This window comes from Chiloscyllium plagiosum, chromosome 29 (genome assembly GCF_004010195.1).
Source record: "Chiloscyllium plagiosum isolate BGI_BamShark_2017 chromosome 29, ASM401019v2, whole genome shotgun sequence".
Taxonomy (NCBI): domain Eukaryota; kingdom Metazoa; phylum Chordata; class Chondrichthyes; order Orectolobiformes; family Hemiscylliidae; genus Chiloscyllium; species Chiloscyllium plagiosum.
In genome coordinates, this window is record NC_057738.1 from 21,160,168 (window position 1) to 21,180,779 (window position 20,612).

The 20,612-nt window shown below is 40.3% G+C and overlaps 1 protein-coding gene across 1 annotated transcript in view; it reads left to right on the top strand.

Moving 5' to 3' along the window:
* The first annotated feature begins 605 nt into the window (after positions 1 to 605).
* Positions 606 to 20,612, top strand: part of LOC122564417 — an 84,329-nt gene continuing 64,322 nt past the window's right edge. Inside the window, exons 1-7 of the mRNA XM_043719253.1 lie at positions 606 to 731; positions 6,392 to 6,539; positions 10,197 to 10,314; positions 11,960 to 12,047; positions 12,504 to 12,569; positions 14,840 to 14,983; positions 19,202 to 19,277. Of these exons, the coding sequence (XP_043575188.1) occupies positions 6,431 to 6,539; positions 10,197 to 10,314; positions 11,960 to 12,047; positions 12,504 to 12,569; positions 14,840 to 14,983; positions 19,202 to 19,277 (601 nt within the window). The 5' untranslated portion in view covers positions 606 to 731; positions 6,392 to 6,430. The remainder of the gene's footprint in view (positions 732 to 6,391; positions 6,540 to 10,196; positions 10,315 to 11,959; positions 12,048 to 12,503; positions 12,570 to 14,839; positions 14,984 to 19,201; positions 19,278 to 20,612) is intronic.

Here is a 20,612-nt window from a genome sequence, read left to right on the forward strand (position 1 = left end):
ATTACTGCAAACAGCACTTATTAGCAAATAATTTTTATGTAACTGCATAAACAAATAAGCTTTTTTTGAAAAAAAAAGATACCAAACTGAGGTAGAGTTGACCAAGTAAATATTCAAATTACTATTAGCAGTTTCCGTCATAAAAATGCATGGCATTAAAAAAAACTGAATAACTAACTGTCTCCAATTCACGACACAGTTCATTTGAAGAAGTTAATGATAAGAATTTCTGTTGTCAACCGTCACAGGAAGAAAAAATCTAATTTTCAAGATGAAACTACACAGACTAGAATTTATATCGGATTTGGGTCAACTTATAAACTACTTCAATAAATATAAATGGATAGCGTTATCAGGTCAAGGGTAACATCCTTGCAGTACCATTGACTAAAAGGTGTGGATGTCAGTCACGCTCACTACAGAAATGCCCTTCAGTCTAATTACCCGCAGGCTAACTGCCAAGACCTGGAGACTAGCCTGAGTAGGGGCTGATGACCAGAGTGTGTGACTCAGGTCACACTGGGCTGGTACATTGTTGTGAACAGCGTCATAGCTGATGCAGATTAATCTGCTTTGTCGACCGGTCACTTCTGCAGGCTATTAAGCCAGGCGGTCCACAGGGATGCATTCATAAAACGCGTCTACTAACATTCCGGACGCGTGGAGTTAACGGTTCGAGCACATTGTGTAACGTCTTTGTTTACTTTCCAATGTGATTTTCCCACTCTCAGGTATGTATGCCTTTGCTTGTGGCTCAAGGGGAGGTGGGGAGAACCAAATCGACTTTTAATCTGGAAAATATTAATGGCGTTTGAAAGTATTGTTCTAACGGTTGCTTACTAGATACCAGAAAATGGGCACAAAGATGAAGATGAGGGTAGACCCAGTCTGCTGCTGATCAGTGCCAGTTGCTTTTGTGGAGCCTTGAGATTTTCAGGTCATGTGGCACAGTGAGTTGAGTCCTGGTCTGAGCAGAAAGGTCTGGATTCAAGCCCCATTCCAGGACTTGATGGCCAAGGAACTGCTTTGGTAATCTGGCCAGTTAGATCCAGAACTGATTTGTAAATCCTTCCAACATAGACCAATAGCAGCTGATAAGAGTGGGAGAGGTTCTTGGTCCGCTCTGCAATGCAATCAGAATTGAGGCGTCTACCTTCAGGGAGGCACAGTGGTTAGTACTACTGCCTCACAGCATCAAGGACCCTAGTTTGATTGTCACCTCGGGAACTGACTGTGTTGTGTCTGCACATTCTCCCTGTGTCTGTGTGGGTTTCTGCTGGGTGCTCTGGTTTCCTCCCACAGTCTAAAAGGTATGCAGATTAGGTGGATTGGCCATGCTAAATTGTGCTGTAGTGTCCAGAGATGTGAAGGCTGGGTGGATGAGCCATAGCAAATGTGAGGTGGTGGGCCTGGTGGAATGCTGTTCGATGGGTTGATGCAGAATCTTTGAGCCAAAAGGCCTCTATCTGCTGTAGGAATTCTATGATTCTTCTTTAATTCTATCATCATTCGCAGCTCCAGGCTACAAAGTACATTTGAAAGTATATGTTCCCACAGCAATGTGAACTGTTTGGGGATGGAAACCTGGTTGGTTCAGTTAACAAGATGGTGCAGGCAGGGTGGGTCTGATCCCTATCCCAGCTGGGATAGATGTGGGAAGTCCTTCCTTGCCCTATCCATGCTGGAGATCATGGTGTTGTGGGCTGGATCTATGTGAGTTGAAGAGTAAGCCAGAAGAACGTGTTTTACTCTACATGGTAGGTTGGCTTGTTGGATCAGAGGATGCAAGACACTCCCATAGACCATGTCAATTTTTAAAAAGCTGGAAATACTCAGTAGGTAGTTAGCATCTGTGGAGAACAGCAGAATTGAAGGCTGGATTATGTGGTAGCTTGGTGGCTAAGTGGTTAGCACGGCAGCCTCACAATGCCAGGGACCCAGGTTCAATTTCACTCTTAGAGGTCATTGGCTGTGTAGCATTTGCACGTTCTCCCAGTGTCTGCTTGGTTTGCTCCCACAGTAAGGGTGGATTGGCCATACTAAATTGTCAGTAGTGTCCAGGAATATGAAGACTTAGTGCATTAGCCATGGGTGGGTCTGAATGGGATGTTCTTCAGAGGTTTATTGTGGGCTGAATGGCCAGCTTCTACACTGCAGGGATTCTACGATGTTACCGGACCTCTGGAGATGTGTGGATGATAAAACTGCTGGAAGGTGGCATGGGTAGCCTGATATCTTCTGCTGTCTGGCATCTTATTAGCAGTAGTAACTGCAGCAGCATAACTGCCCTCCAAGAGGCCAGTTGAGGCATTTGTCCCCAGTGAAGGGTTACGTGCTATCTCTGGTGGCATTTTGCCCATGCTGGGAGGAGCTGCTGCTGGATCATATAGAGAGTGCAAGGCAAACACTGACATCCTTGAAGGGAGAGTAGGCAGACCCCTTAATGTCTGCTTCATGGAAGGTCTCGCTGGCTACAATAGCTGCTTCCTGTGGTAACACCACTGCTGAATGCAAGACTTGCCTGCCTGGCCCCAGCATGGTTAAAGCGAATTGAGAGACCCTTTGCTTCATGCTGCAGCTTTTGCAATGGCCACCTCTGAAGGTGGCACTGCCAAACTGCTGGCCTCCTGCTTTGGCCTGCTGCTCTAGCAGGTGGCTGAACATCCTCCATTGCATGGTGATTCTGGTAGTGCCATCTTAACTGGCCGTCACCTATAAAATACCACCCTGAGTGACCATGCTTGCCTCTAAGGGTTTGAGTCCTTCTTTTGTGGGACTTCTTGGCTTTTCATAAAATCCAGCATAGTTTCGGGCCAGTACTAGGAAACATTAAATTTGTAGCTGGTTTTAAACATGGACAGACTGTTATAACAGACCCTGAGGATCTCCATGTTCAAGGTTTGAGCTATAGGGAGAAGCTGAATAGGCTGCGGCTATTTTCCCTGGAGCATTGGATGCTGAGGGGCAGGGATAGGATAAATTGACAAGGTCTTTGACCCAGGGTAGGGGAGTCTAAAACTAGAGGGCATAGTTTTCAGCTGAGAGGGGAAAGATATAAAAGGGACCTAAGGGCCAATGGTTTCATTCAGAGGGTAGTGCGTGTATGGAATGAGCTTTCGGGGGAAGTGACCGAGGCGGGTACAATCACAACATTTAAATGGCATCTGGATAGGTATAGGAATAGGAAGGATTCAGAGGGATTTAGGCCAAATGCTGGCAAATGAGACTAGATTAATTTAGAATTGGACTGAAGGGTCTGTTTTCGTGTTGTACAACTCCATGAAACTAATTTGTTGGAGTTCCAAATGGGACATTCCAAACTTTTAAGAAATTGTTTCTGGAACTGCCATGAACTTTGATATTCATAAATAGTTTTAGAAAGCATTTGCAACCCAACAGACCGCATTGCTTTTTTTTAAATGTGTTCACTTAGAAAATAGAAAAAGAGAGCGCTTAACCTTCTTTGCTTTCTTCCCTTAATGGTATCAATTGTTTTTAAGGTCATTGAGTCATGGAGATGTACAGCACAGAAACAGACCCTTCAGTCCAACTTGTCCATGCCGACCAGATACCCTAAATTAATCTAGTCCCATTTGCCAGCATTTGGCCCATATCCCTCTAAATTTTCCTATTCATATACCCACCCAGGTGCCTTTTCAATGTTGTAATTGTAGCAGCCTCCACCACTTCCTCTTGCAGCTCAGTCCATACACGCACCACCCTCTACGTGGAAAAAGTTGCCCTTGTTATATCTTTCATCTCTGATCTTAAACCTACACCCTCTAGTTCTGGACTCACCCTCCCCAGGGAAAAGACTTTGTCTATTTACCTTATTCATGCCTCTTATGATTTTATAAAACTCTATAAGGTCAAACCTCAGCCTCTGACACTTCAGGGAAAACAGCCCCTGCCTATTCAGTCTCTCTCTCAAACCCTCCAACCCTGGCAACATCCTGGAAAACTTTGCTGAACCCTTTCAAGTTTCACAACATCTTTCCGATAGGAGGGAGACCAGAATTGTGCATCAATAGGATCTTCCCATTTGTGCCTGCATAATTGATTCCCAGATCTAAGATGTTCTGTTTTTGCACTAACTTAAGATGGTATTACCAACATTATAAATATTCTTTCTTTACTATTAATGGCATTGGAAAATAGCAGGGTATCATGCAGTAGACTATGTTCCAAATAACTATTTCCAGCCAGCTGCAGTATTGAACAAAAAGGACAGTGACAGATAATCTAACGATAAAGGAAGACTTGATTTTATAGATGGATGCTGCTGGTATGGAGCCTTGAATACTCTGTGACTATATTAATAGATCACAGGCATGTCCTAATTATATATTCTTTATTTTAATTCTGGAGTGTGTGGCCATCATTTCTAAAATGCATTCCCAGCAGCAAAAGTAGTCCACTGGAAGTACATATTCTTGAAACCTTCTTAAGTGTGCCTTATTGGATCTCTGAGAATTGTTTAAAAGTACTTAACGAACAATTGAAAAATAGCAACTACTTTTATAGAGGCAAACTTTTATTTTTAATAGGGTGGGTAAAGGGAAAAACATTAGAAATAGCCAAACTGAAAGTTTGGGAGTACACCATTGATAGTGGTGCACAGATTTGAATGATTACTGAGCCTTTAACTTCAGTTTTCAGTAATTTTAGGCTTCACTCAGAGGACTTGCAGCCAGGAAATACTTCTGACTACAATGCAGCTGCTTGTGGTGGAAGGAGAAGTGATGGCCAGTTCAGATCAGAAGATACAGCTTTGGTCAAATTGCATAGTGAATCAAAAATGATTAAATATAGATGGAGAGTGGTAAGAAAGAGTAGACAAACTTAAAAAGCCTGATTGTAAACTTTGGAGGAGACCTTGCAGGATGGCACAGTTAAAATAATGAGATCCATTTTGTACAAGTATTAATCTATTCTTTGGAGCAGGAATGGAAGCAGGGTTGTATTTTTGATATAGATTGGATCCAGTCATCAGGACCTAATCTGCAGTTTTACATGGAAAAGTCAACAATGTTGATCGATTCTGTCATTCCTGCTCAACTGACAAGGATATCCAGGGTATTCCTTCTCTAGTAAATTCTTCCTCTCCCCACCCTCCAATAATCTAATCATGGAATCTTCCCACCCTATCCCTGATTCCCCTCCAGAGCGTTCCACTCCCACACTGACTGTTAATTACTGTTTGCAGGTTCCCAGAATCAGCGTCTTATGACTAAATGCACGCACACATTGTCAGCACATCTTTTCTATGGGTGTAATTTGTGCACAAATAATCCATTTCAATTGATGTGGCTGCTGCTTAATCTTTTACTGCAGCCAACAATCAATTGTGACAACGTTTGGATAACATTTGTCAGACATGAAACATTCCAAAGTGACCAGCTGGATGCACAGCAGAAATCCTGAACTTCCAGAAAGACGACAATGATGTTTGAAGTGTCTTGTTTAGGTCATAATTTATGGAAAAGTTGAATGCAGTCAGGGCAGCAGTTTTTTAAAAAAATGCACTAAACCCTATGACAAATCTCTGTTCTCTTCTTTGGGCTACAACTGGTCAAGATCAATGTGAAATTAGGCTTCATTCTGTGAAAGAAGCTACCCTGGAATTAGAACTCAAAGAGACAAACGTGAGGCTGAAATTAAGACACTACATACTTTAGAATGGACAGATGATTTTGTCTGTCTTCACAGAATACCAATCACTTGAGGAGTTAGTTTCTGTTGCATTATATAAACGGAGATTGAAATTTTGTAAAAAATTAGAGAGGTTCTATAATATTGGTTGCCCTACTATAGGAAAGATATTATTAAACTGGAGAGGGTTCAGAAAAGATTTACTAGGTTGTTGCCAGGACTGAAGGATTCAAGTAATAAGGATAGGCAGGGACTTTTTTCATTGGAGCGTTGAAGGTTGAAGGGTGACCTTAAAGAGGTTTTTTAAATGATGAGGGGCATAAATAAGGTGAGTAGCAATGGTTCTTTCCCAAAGGTAGGTAAGTTCAACGTGAGGAGGCTTATTTTTAAGCTGAGAGGAGAAAGATTTAAAAGGGACCTGAGGGACAACTTTTCACATCGAGTGTGGTTCATATGTGGAATGGAGGAAGTGGTAGATGCAGGTACATCACAACATTTAAAGGACATTTGGTTCAGTACAAGAATAGGAAAGGTTTAGAGTGATACGTTTTGGGAAACTTGGTCGGTATGAATGAATTGGACCGAAGGGTGTGTTTCTGTGCTCTGCGACTCTATATTTTGTAGCTGTTATGAGAAATTGTAGATGTTAAAGAATTAATGTCATAAGTCGATTGCTCTTTCATTCCTTGGTAAATTTTGTTTTTCTTATATTGGGAAATCACATGACTTTTTTTTAAAGTTGCAGATACTTTGCAAAGCAAGACATTCGACTTCCAAAATGATGGATTTATTTAGGAGACCAGTTGTTCCAGAGCAAATTTTGAGAGAAAAGGACCTTCAACTTTTCAACTTTGTAAAGCAATGCTTCATCGCAAAAGCACACGATGGTTTGTATTTAGAAAATGTACGGTGGCACAGTGGTTAGCACTGCTGCCTCACAGCGCCTGAGACCCGGGTTCATTTCCCGCCTCAGGCGACTGACTGTGTGGAGTTTGCACATTCTCCCCGTGTCTGCGTGGGTTTCCTCCGGGTGCTCCGGTTTCCTCCCACAATCCCAAAGATGTGCAGGTTAGGTGAATTGACCATGTTAAATTGTCCGTAGAGTTAGGTAATGGGTAAATATAGGGGTATGGGTGGGTTGCACTTTGGCGGGTCGGTGTGGACTTGTTGGGCCGAAGGGCCTGTTTCCACACTGTAATGTAATCTAATCTAATCAAAAAAAAGATACATAAAAAATCTACTTTCTTTTTAATGGAACAAAATAATGTTAGCAGCTTTGAACTTGGAAATGACTATGGTGCAGTAACCCACAGGTCCAGGTTAATGGTCTGTGGCCATAAAATCAAATCCCATCCTGGAAGCTGATAGAGGTCAATTAATCTGGGTCCAGCTGTGGCCATGAAACTGGGGATGATTGTTGTTAAAAAAAAAATCATCTCGTTCACTAATGTCATTTAAGGAAGTACATTGGCCATCCTTACTGGATCTGGATTCCATATATCCCACAGCAATGTGATTGAACTACAAGTCAAGAGGAAGGGTAATTAAGGATGGGCAACAAAATGCCAATGAATGCCCAAAACGTCGATTTTCCTGCTCCTTGAATGCTGCCTGACCTGCTGTGCTTTTCCAGCACCGCTCTAATCTGAACAAAATGCTGGTCTTGACCATGACTCCCTCATTCTGTGAAAGAATAAACAATTCAGCCAGTTCCACCTCCTTATTCACCCATTAATCAATATTTAATGTAAGCCCATTATGAATTTTGCTTTAACAACTGATCGATTTTACAGTCATACTTTGATAAGTATATGGCGTTTCACAACCCTAAATTTTCTGTGGAGATTTTCAGCTGAATCCAGTCCTGAGATAGCAACCTTTAAACATCTTGTGTCAGTTTCAGTCAAAAAATAAAGTGACCCCTGTCCCTATTGGATGGTGGAAAAAAGGGTACTTGGATTTGGTGCGGGTAAGTTGGTGAGAAGATGCTGTGGCACATTGCCGAAGACTAATGATCAAAATTCTAATTTTAACTTGTTGAAGTGCCCAGATTTTCAATAGACCATGGTAAGCACAATAATCAAATGTGTTTTGATGATTTGCACTAAGGCAATAATATTTGAATTTTAAATTGTCTCTGCTGTTTTATAATGTGGGTGTTGGAGTGGATGCTTGGTGTACCTTTGAACCCACTATTGCTAGTCCAAGTGAAGAAAAATGTGTTATATGAAAGCTGCTTAATTTGAATGGTGACATAGTGCACCTACCAACTTCTTGATAAGCATACATAAATATGTACCTTGCTTATCACCCCTCCTCATTTTCAACTAGAGGTTATTACAGGCAGAATAATGGATGGGAAGCTTAGTACAGTGGGATCTTACCTGTTGAAACACAGGGCAGCATGGTGGCTCAGTGATTAGCACTGCCGCCTCACAGTGCCAGGGATCTGGTTTAATTCCCACCTGTCAGTGTGGAGTTTGCACATTCTCCCATGTCTGCGTGGCTTTCCTCTTGGGTGCTCTGATTTCCTCCCACAATCCAAAGATGTGCAGGTCAGGTGAATTGGCCATGCTAAATTGCCATAGTGTTAGATACATTAATCAACGGTAAATGGAGGGGAATGGGTCTGGGTGGGTTACTCTTTGGAGGGTCAGTATGGTCTTGTTCGGCCAAGAGGCCTGTTTCCACACTGTAGGGAATCTAATCTTAAAAAAACACCCCTTCCCCATTCTACTTCCACTCTGAAGTCTATGTAAGTTTGGCATCCATATGATTTAACTAGTCTGGGTGTCCTCTGCCTTTAGATGGATCAAACCCTTTGTCATGGATGTTAAAAAGTGTTGAGTCATCATTTTTGCAGAAAAAGAAGCTTGCTTGCCTCTTGGTGTAGGAGGCTTATTGTGATAAATACTTTAAAAGGAGCACATTTGGTTTAGCACATTGATAATATAAATTAATTCTATGGCACATGTATGGTAACAGTGAAAAAGCATTCCAAAAACCCTACTAAAGTCGTTAATATAACTTATGTGCTTATGCGTTGACTAATTTATTTTTTAAGTTGCCTTGTGAAAGATTAAGCACTATCAAATAATGAAGAGGCACATTTAGAGAAACATATTGCAAACAATCCTGTCCAGTGTGCCTGCGGGCAATGCTTGTTTTGTAAATGTAAAGGAAATAATAAATTGCTAGAGACCTAAATACCAATTGTAACCCCCATTTACTTTTGTCTGGGAATTTCCAGTGCCAACAACAATAGTGGCACAGGTAACAGACAGCCAAATAATGAATGTGGTTTTTGTTTCCTCCCACCTCTGTTTTACCCACAATCATGAGAAAATCAATGAATGCAGGGCCATCAAATAATTAGATGGGGGGTTTGGTGAGGTTGGATTGAGTGGGAGTTGTGAGGGTTGTTTCATATATTTAAAAAAACTTCTTGAACTTTTACTTTGCATCTTTTTACTTTTGACTTGTCGGTTTTTTGCTATTTCTTGAGCAGCAGGGTGCATTGTTGGAAACATTTGGATAGTGAATGCAAACATTTACTTCTGGTTGCAGGAGAAGATTCCAGACAGTTTGTCATGCCTATACTCCCACTGCTATTTTGAAGCAAGGAGCCAGGCTAGGACATTGGTTTGTGCCCGGAATGTCATATGGGTAACATACAGCACCATGGCTCAGTGGTTAGCACAGCTGCCTTTCAGCACTATGGACCCAGGTTCGATCCCAGCCTCGGGTAACTATCTGTGTGGACATTCTTCCCATGTCTGCGTGGATTTCCTCTGGGTGCTCCGGTTTCCCCCCACAATCCAGCTTTGGTGGATCAGCCATGTCCATAATGTGCAGGCCAAGTGGATTAGCCATGAGAAGCGCATGGGTAGGGGGGGTGGGTCTGCGTAGGTTGCTCTTTGGAGAGCCTGACTGGGCCAAATGGCCAGCTTCCAAACTGTAGGGATTCTATGATGTGGCGAATCAGGATGACAGGAGAAACTAATTCAATTCTGACAGGTTAGATGCAAGAATGATGTTCCTGATGGTAAGGAAGTTGAGAACCACATATCATAGCTTAAAAATAAGGAGAAAATCTTTTAGGAATCAGAAATCTCTTCACCCAGAGAGAGGTGAGCCTGTGGAATCCACTACCACAGAAAGTTGTTGAGGCCAAAACATTTTGCATCTTCAAGAATGAGATAAACGTATCTCTTCTGGCTAAAGGGTCATCCTTAATAGTGGAGCAAGCTGGAGATGTTGAATGGCCGACTCCTACTTCGATCATTTATGTTTCTATGGAAACACAGATGAGTTCGGGTCATGGTAGGAAGTGTGGCTGAAGGGTGACCTCTGTGTAGTACCCAGGTAGAAGTGGCACATGAAACATCACTCTAGTCTTCGTTTTTGTCAGGCAGTTTAGTTTATCTGAATTATTTAAGCAAAACTTAATTATGCAAAGGAATATGTAAGTAGAAGTCAGGCAAACTAGAATGGGTGTGTAAATAAATGGAACACAATTAAACTTAAGCTTTTCCTTGTTATAGGTAAGAGCTTTGTTCAGTTCAAAGGTGAGACAGATTCATCTGTTGAAGCAGCATTGAAAAAGAAGTATGAAAGAAGACAGGACATTCTACACTGTGGTTTATTTACATCTATTGCAAAGTAATTGTCTTGATGTATTTTTAAAAATTCTGTGTCAAAGTTATTAAATGATGAACTATTAAATGTATTTATCTAATGGTCCAATGCATTCCCAACTCCCATATAGTCTTATCAAAAGATCTATAAGGTTTTTTTATCTCTCCACGTGTGACCCTGGTGCATTAAGTAGTGGCTCGATCATCAAATTTATTTCTCTTAAAAGGAATGACATGGACACAAACATCACCAAGAGAAAGCTATCAGTTTAGTGCTCTCACCTAAACTTTCCTTTCAGTGGAATGCATCTCAATTGTCGTTGCAGCCCCTTATTCTAATTTTGTATGGCTTCTTTTGCCACTACTCTATCCCTTCATCATTTGGTCTCATCCAATTTTGCAATTCTACTAGTCATGTCCTATCTCATTCCTGAGCCTTGGAAAGATTTGCAGTCCAATGACAACCTGGGTAGCACAGTGGCTCAGGGGTTAGCGTTGATGCCTCACAGCACCAGGGGCCTGGGTTCACTTCCAGTCTTGAGCAGCTGACTGTGTGGGGTTTACACATGCTCCCTGTGTCTGTGTGGGCTTTGTCCTGGTGCTCCAGTTTCCTCACACAGGCTGAAGATGTGCAAGTTAGGTTGATTGCTGCATCAGTTTAAACTTCCTTCGATTGTCAGTTTAAGAAGAAACTCCCAAATAGCCATTTTATCACGTTAAGCCATGAACAATAACACCAGGTGGCTTCAAAGTTAGGAAGTATGTTCCATGTATAGTTTTGCTTACTTCCTGTGACTTTTTCCCTTTAATATCTATTCAAATTATTCTTTTCCTGACATATCATTTGTCTCCTGCTTGCCTATTATAACGAAATATACCCATTCATTTTAGTTACCTCAAAAATACCTTCCCTTTAATTCCCTGGCATTTTCTTCTCCATTAGGCCCACAATGAATACTTTGAGATGAGGGCCCTTTATAAGTTTAAATTCCTGTTGTTGTGTATTCAGAATAATGCAGGATTCACGAATGTTTTGTAGAAATCTGTCTTCATGTCCTGCCATTTGGACTATGGCAGAATGTTGGAATGAAAATCACCACTCGTTAGAAAATCACCCCTCATCTTAGATTCCCTACAGTGTGGAAACAGGCCCTTCAGCCCAACAAGTCCATACCGACCCTCCGCAGAGCAACCCACTCGGACCCATTCCCCTACATTTACCCCTGACTAATGCACCTGACACTACGGGCAATTTAGCATGGCCAATTCACCTGACCTGCACATCTTTGGACTGTGGGAGGAAACTGGAGCACACCCACGCAGACACAGGGAGAATGTGCAAACTCCACACAGACAGTTGCCCGAGGCAGGAATTGAACCTGGGTCCCTGGTGCTGTGAGGTAACCGTGCTAACCACTGAGCCACTGTGCCGCCCCAAATGCCACCCAGTAAAAATATCAAGTCTGTACAGATGCTTAACTTCACTTTCAGCCTTCAGTTGCTAAGTGATAGTTAAACAAATACCTTCTGTTAGATCATGCCATTATTAGGAGGGTAACATGATCAATTTGTTTTCCTAATTATTGGCACTCCTATACATGTAAGTAAATACATCCTGGGTATCTGAGGAGATAACGCAAACTTTTCCAATGTTTCTTCTGCTTTTGCAGACCATATCGTGATTTGGGAGCTGTTGTTATGGATAACCAAGATCTGTTTGCACCATACATCACTACTGAACAGCAGCAACAATTAAAGGTAAATGTTTTCTGGGAATTGATCACGACAGCATAGAATCCCCATCTTTCCTGGGTTGACTTTTTGAGACAGCAATCCTGCTGCTCTCCACAGCCCGTACTCTTTGATTGGAACCTTGTAAGTTCTTTGACTTCAATTACCTTTCCATATTCCCTATTAAAATTATTCATGAATCACCTTTCATCTCCTTTTCAAGTAGCACTTCAGATCCCCTAAGGGGGATGAAAATTCTCCTTATTGATCTCTTTTGCTAATCATTTAAATCTATGACCTTTGCTTACTTGCCAGATGAATTAGTTCCCCTATCTTAACCTCTCCTTATCTTGAAATCTCTATTTGATCACATCCTAAGCATCACTAATTCAAGTAGAATAGGCTTTGAACTGCTATAACCAATCAGTTTGCCTGAATGAAAAGATGCAAATCTAACCAGACTTTCCTTTCCTGCTACAACAGAAAATTATGGAAAAAAAGTTTGAAGACAAAACAATTCAAAAGATTGTGGATATAAAAGCAGAACAGGTGAGAACAGTAATGAAATATCAAGTGCAAAATAGATGCTATGCGAAGGAGTTACTTATAAAAATCAATACCCAGCTAACATTTTCATTTCTTATTTGTTGTTTGAGCACTGTTCTCTCCCCGATAATGATTCCTTTATTATTCTTTTGTCTGAATTAAGATCTTATGGGAATCTGAATGATGTCACACATCTCCAACAACTCAATATTAACTGCATTCCTTCCTGTGCCAGGAATCATTGCCACTCAGAAATAGCTGAAGTTTACAAGGCAGGTTTGAGATCACATAGTTTACTACCTGCCTGTCATCGTAAACCACCACCCATATTTCTGGCTGTCTGCTGTGATTAAAGTGAGTTTTTTTTTACTAAGCAGCATCAACATTAACATCTACCAACAATGTGGAAAATCGCCCGAGTAGATCCTGTAAACACAAAGCAAGACAAATCCAATTCAGCCAATTACAACCTTGGCAAAAGTGAGGACTGCAGATGCTAGAAACCTTGACAATCGATTAGTAAAGTAATGGAAGGAGTCATCGACGGTCCTATGAAGCGACACTTGTTTTACACTAACCGGTTCACCAACGCTCCAATTAGCTTCTGCCAGGGTCACCCAGTTCCTGACCTCATGACAAACTTGGTGCAAGCATGGACATAGGTGTCAAACTCCAGGGTTGAGATGATAGTGACTTCCCTTGACTGTGCGTGGCATCAAGGAGCACTGGTAAAATTAGAGTCCATGGTTATCAGAAGAAAAGACTCTGATGCTAGGAGTTATACTCGCACAGGGAAGATTGTTATGGTTGTTGGAGGCCAGTCATCTTGGATTCAGAACATCTCTAAAGGCCTGTTTGGGGTATTCATAATTTGTGTGTTGGCTTGTCTGTGTCTTTTAATCATAGAACATCGAATTATAGTGCAGTACAGGCCCTTCGCTCCTCAATGTTGTGCCGACCTGTGGAACCAATCTGAAGCTCATCTACCCTACACTATTCCATTTTCCTCCATATGATTATCCAATGACCATTTAAATGGCGAGTTTACTACTGTTGCAGGCAGTGCGTTCCATGCTCCTGCTACTCTCTGAGTAAAGAAACTACCTCTGACATCTTTCCTATATAGATCACTCCTCAATTTAAAGCTATGTCCCCTTATGCTAGCCATCATCATTTGAGGAAAAAGGCTCTCACTGTCCACCCTATCTAACCCTCTGATTATCTTATATGTCTCAATTAAGTCAACTCTCAACCTTCTCTTTAACAAAAACAGCCTCAAGTCCCTCAGCCATACTCATAAGACCTTCCCTCCATAACAGGCAACATCCTAGTAAATACCCTCTGAACCCTTTCCAAAGCTTGCACATCCTTCCTATAATACAGTGACCAGAACTGTACACAATACTCCAGGTGCAGCCGCACCAAAGTTTTGTACAACTGTGACATGACCGCATGGCCGTGAAACTCAATTCCTCTACCAATAAAGGTTAACACACTGTATGCCTTCTTAATAACCCTATCAGTCTGGGTGGCAACTTTCAGGAATCTATGTACATGGACATCGAAATCTCTCTGCTCATTCACACATCCAAGAATTTTACCATTAGCCCAGTATTCCTGTTGCGCCTTCCAAAGTGAATCACTCACACTTTTTCACATTAAACTTCATTTGCCACCCCTCAGCCCAGCTCTGCAGCTTATCTATGTCACTCTGTAACCTGCAACATCCTTCGGCATTATCCATAGCTCCACTGACCTTAGTGTCATCCGCAAATTTACTAACCCATCCTTCTATGCCCTCATCCAGGTCATTTATAAAAATGATAAACAGCAGTGGACCCAAAACTGATCCTTACAGTACACCACTAGTAACTGAACTCCAGAATGAACATTTCCCATCAACCACCACCCTCTGTCTTCTTTCAGCTAGCCAATTTCTGATTCAAACTGCTAAATCACTCTCAATCCCAAAACTCCGTATTTTGTGCAATAGCCTAACATGAGGAACCTTATGATTTAACTTTTACATTTCACTCATGTTAACCTTGGCAAAGGCCATTGGTACTGCACTAGCCTATTCTGTACCTCATCGTATCTACTTTAAGAATGGGTTTAACAAAGCCTAGGAAATGGGTCTTCATTGAGTCAATTTTGGTACGTGGAGGTCATTTTATCAAAGAGTGAATACTCATGGGCAGACAAGTACTCACAAACTTTTGTCTTGCCAGAAATAACTTAAACTTCACCATTCTAAAACTGCTTTTGCAATGCAGGCGAAGAAATCTCAGGCTCCTTCAGCTGAACAGTCAAAGAAACAGAATGGATACTACTACATTCACGAGTACTTAAATGAGAATAAGTGGATAACTAATGCAATGCATACAGGAAAGCCTCTTTCATTGTGCCTCAAAGAACTGGTAAGATCAAAAATAAATCAGAAATCAGAAAAATGACGTAAGTTTGAAAGCATAAATATATTTTTGAGTAAGTGTTTATAATGTGTACTTTTTATCTAAATACTGGAGCTTATGAAATTAGGAAATATTACACAAAGAAGATAGTCCACTGTGCAATCTGGAATAATACAGTTCATTTATGTATTCACATATCTGGCCTCATTGTTTTAAAGGGATGCTTTAAGGAATGCATGTTGTATATTAAGCACCATTTTGAAGTGGTATGCTTTCAAAATGTACTTATCACTTTTTCTCAGTCTCTTTCTCTCAAATTTATAAATGCCTTTGCTTCCAAGAGGTCAATTATGTTATTGATTGTTGGTACAACAATTTGATGTGGCTCTTTTACCCCATGACATTGGGCACAATAAGAGAACAGATTAGTTCCCCATTAACAGGGGATGGTGTAAATTCATCAGAACGTTATGCAACTTTTTAATGGCTAAATGGAGCATGAATATAGCAAAATCATGTTCAAGCTTTCTAAATATGGGTATAGTTTTCATCTTGTCCATGCAAAAGGTATGGATTCATTTGTCATACCATAGCCATTAAATAAATTATTTTGTTCCATTTTATAGCGTTGTTATTAGCTACATGAGGAGCTTACCTTTCCCCTTTTTAACCCACTTGGTTGGCCACAATGAAACTTTTAAGTTCTTTTCACAATATAACTACTCTTCAATCCAATAAAAATGTAGTTTACTAGTTTGCCAGAATCAAAGTCGAGCCAATTACAAAGCTTTCTTAAGTGTAAAGAAGAACAATCTTATTACTTGCTGAGCTTGAGAAAAGTAATAAAGATGGGACATCAAACACATACACAACAAATTTTAGAAAATGGGACATAAAAGAATATGCAGTTTAAAAGTCCTTGGAGTGTTCTTGAGATGTTTGGTTTTAACCTGAAACCATGGTTGTCTAATCAATATTTTTATATGTTCAGCAGTAACAAATAAGTAGTATAGCTGTCCGTTGAATTCTCATGAACAAGTGCTTATCCAATTTACTTTATCACTGAGTTGTACAGGTTGAGAGAGGGAGACTGAGAGGAAATGGGTTAACAATTGCTGTTACAAATCCATTTTTTTCCCCTCTTGCAATGCAGTCACTGAAATTCAGTTTATTTGTGTGTTCACATATCAGTCTCATTGTTTTCAGGATTATTTTCAAGCACATCTTTTATGTCCAAAGTGTGAAACTTTCCCATTAAGGTATAAATGAAGTAGGGCATTCAGATCTGAGTTTCAAGAATTAAACATCAACTAAGGTTTTACAACAGATGATGCAAACAAAAATAAAAATAGTTAGGTTCAGTCATGTATGTTAGATCTGAGTAGATGCTTAGATGTGCACATTGTGCTGAGACAATAGAGAATAGTTGATATACTAGTAGCTTTAAGAAGGAAATGAGGTCTAGTCTGATTAATTGTAGCCTGGTTATTGAAGGAGTTCTTAGAATCTGCAATTTGAGATAAAAATTAGTGATCATTTGGAAGTGCATGGTTTAATCAAGGACACTGGTATTTGACACATTTTAATTCAGATTTCCTTTTTAACAATGATTATTTTTACACATGAAAGATATTCCTCAGATGTGGATTCTTGGAAGGAATCAGACGCAAAGTCTTTCTGAAGCTGGGTAACAATAATGTGGTTGTGCATTAATAATTTACATGAAAGCTAATTGATGGACAGAAAACAATCTATCCTTGGAAATTTGGAGTCCAATAATCTTCATGAAAGATCTTCATTGTGACTTATAAGTACAGCAGTGGGGAATTTTCATTGATGGTTGCTTAATGTTCAGCACCTGTCAAGCTTTCTCAGATGCTGAAGCAGTCCATCTCCAAACGCAGAAAGACCTGGACAACATTTCGTTTGGACTGAGAGTGGAAACAATTGCAGCACACAAGTGCCGGGCCAAGTCCATCTCCAACAAGAGACAACAATCTGGTTAATTGGATGTTGTACTGAGTGGAGAAGTGCAATAATGCAGAGGTCAACGCTGTCAAATTTATATTGCTCCTGGTATTTTTGGATGTCCACAAGGAGCACAATCTCAAAGGTTGGTACCAATGCAGAATTTGGAAAGCATGAAGCAGATTTTTTTTTTTCAAACAATCTTCAAGCGAAGAAAAGCCAGTCTCCCAACAATACAGCTGCTAAGCTTTGGATCTCAAAGCATTACCATAATCACATCCCCTGTCATCAATCTTGTGGGTGTCACTATTGATAAATCAAACCAGACCAGCCACATAAATATTGTGGCTGCAAGAGCAGACTGTCTCACCTCAGTGACTGCCGAACATCTATCCACAAGTTAGGAGTGTGACTGACTTTTCTACATTTGCCAGGATCAGTGCTGCTCCAGTTATGCTTATAAAGATCAATACTATCCAGTCCAAAGCATCATGCTTGGCTGGCAGCCTAGTCCTTCCATCACTCCTTCCATCACTGCACTGCTGTATCCTTCCAAGGCCCCTTTGGTGGTACCTCCCAATTCTGTGACCTCTACTACTTCAAAGAACAAGGTCAGCAGGCACATGAGAGCGCTTCCACTGCCAACCACTCTTCCAAGTTGCACACCATGCTAATTTGGAAATAAATTTTAGCATCTTTATTGCCTTTGGAGCAAACTCCATGAACTCTATCTGAGAGCAAATTGATATTACCTGCAGCACTCTGATAGCAACGAATTGACAATGCAGATGATCATCACCATCTTGAGGATAAAAGAGATAGGGAATTGATATTGGCTTTGCGAGTGATGTCCCTAGACCTTGAGTGAAAAAATAAAAATCTAGGTTAGTGAAGTATGTGTAGAAATGGCAAAGGCTTCTTAAGGTGAAGGATAGTGTGGTAACAATTCTGTAAATAAGACGAGTAGAGATATGTCTAATTCAAATAAGCTAAAGATGTCAAATCAGGGTCCAAATTGGTTCAACAGGTAAGTAATCTCATAACAAAGGTCAATCATATATTTTTATAAATGGGTGTTTGCGTACAAGAGTAAATAATCCATTATAATTTTGTTCAAATCTGTACTTAGTTGTAGGTTAAATCTGGAGTACTGTGAGAATTCTTGGGTTCCACTTTACAAAAAGGACATGAGGCTAATTTAGACCTTGAAATGTAGATTCACCAAGAGGATAGTTAGAATGGGACAGCACAGTCAATAAAATGAAGTTGGATGGGACTTGCAGGAGTCCAGAATCCATCCCGCCAGATTACTTCACAAGTGGAGAAAGTCTCAGAACTGTCACGGTGCAGGTTGAGGCCATTCGCCAATTACATCTGCTCTGGCTCTACAAATGAACATTTCACTTTTTGCCATTCTCCTACTTCTCCTTGTAACCTTTGTATGTTGTTTATTTTTTAAAAAGCTATCTTAATTCCCTGTTGAATAACTTGGCTGAAACTATCTACACTGCCCTCTCCACCCAGGCAGTCTCGCCTCGAACAATTCATTGAATGAAAAAGTATCTTCTTGCATCACATTTTTGCCTCTTTTACTTATTATATTAAATCTGTGGCCTCTAGTTCTCAATTCTTACATGAGTGGCAACTTTTTTTTCTCCCCTATTTAGTTCTTTCAGACTCCTCTCAATTTGAGTATTTTGACATCTCCTTTCAGTTTTCTCTCCTCCAATGATAGCATTATTGTTCAATTCTCCAATCTATCTTCATTCCTGGAACCATTCTCATAAACCTTTCTATAATTATAATGTCTCCAAAGCTTCTGCGTCTTCCCTCAGTGAGATTAGGGTTGGGTTTAGGGTGCAGTACTCCACCAGAGGTCGAAATTTTGTCTTCAGTAAGTTCAAATGTAACCTCTTGGTTTTGTCTCCTCAGGCCCTATTAATAAAGCTCAAACTGTTCTGCCAAATTTTAATGTTTTGTGCATGAAAACACCCTGATTTCTCTGATCCTCTACTCTCTTCAGAGTAATTCCCTTTATTATTGACTCTCAAAATTGTTCCTACAAAAGTGCATCATCTTACTCTCCTCATCTGCCACCTATCTGCTCACTCCAGCAGTTTGGCTGTGCTCTTTTGAGGTTCATTACTAACTGCCTTGCAGTTTACAATTCTTCTGAGTTTACAAAATGAAAATAACACTCAATCTTTTTGAATTTATGTGAAGATTTAGTTACTTGTTGTTTTGTTCTTTATCCAGGATGATATGTATGCTGAAGCAAAAAGGCAACAACAAATGAGAGCCTTATCCTCTGCTCAGGAAAGAAAGCTATCAAGTAAATGCCAACTGTGTATATTTTGAGATGATGTTGTATACAATTGAGTGTTAGAAGTGAACTTTTAAAATGCTCTAAAAATCCTTAGTATTATATGGCAAATTTGAACACACAACATCACAGCAAGTCACCCAGTTTCAGATACTGAAAAGTACAAAAAGCAACCAGACAGCATGTGTGAGGTCTGAATTTTGGGGAAAAAAAGAACCTAAATTAACCTGGGTTCTGGCCAAGTTCATTGTTGCTGAAGTGGAAGACATGTATGACTTTGGCATATCTTCTGCCCAGTTTTTCTGCATATTTAGAGGAAGCATCCAAAATTGTTCCCAGGAAGTCTTGGTAATTTTACCCGCCAAGCCCTGATAAGATTTCCTAGAAGTTGAGCTTGTTGTGACTTGTGTTGAGGCTGCTGGAAAAAGCCCCAGAATATTCTAAGATGGCAGTGAGTAAACCCATGGAGATTGGTAACCTTTGTCATACCTTTTGCTGAGAAGTTTTCACCAAATTGCAGTGGACAGTTTCTGTATCATCCAATTAAAGTTAACTTTTCTGAAACCTAGAATCTTTAGAGCTAATGTGTATCTCCTTTTCACATGTAACATTGAATTTGATCATATTTTAATTGATGTTGCTTTACAGCTAGATTGGTCTTCTTAAGCACTTGCGAATTCTTAATCAATGATAATGATAATATTTCTGCCAAAACCTTCAGAACTCTCATTGTGATAAACTCAAACACATTTTTACTGAATGTTTTAATGATTTAATGTACACTTATGTTCTCATTTAATCCATCAGAGACTTTTCACTAATCTGCATTGAATTTTGCTCATTGTTTTTTACTTGCCTAGATCCCTTTGGATTATCAGGGATCAAGTTACTTTATTGAGCATTGACCTAGTTTGATACCAGTTAGAAAATGAGATACCTTGGACAATGTTCTGTCCTTGAGATAAGTTAGATACCTTAGAAGAAGCAGCAGCCACCAAAATGTTCCCTTTAGGTCTATAGTGGTAATTACTTGCCACTCTGATACCTTTCAGTTGTATGCAACAGTCATATATAACATTTTGCCATCTGTCCCTCGGGCACACATCTTATGCCTCAGTCTAACATGTGGGTCAATGTTGAATGCTCTCTCTAAATCAAGGGAGGTGGATGACATCACTGACAAAGGTGTTTAGCATTCTTGCCTTCATTGCTCAGACCTTTGAGTGTAGGAGTTGGGATATTATGTTAAGGTTGTACAGCACATGGGTGAGGTCTCTTCTGGAATGCTGTGTACAGTTTTGGTAGCCCTGTTTTAGGGAAGATTATATGGAGAAGGTTCAGAAA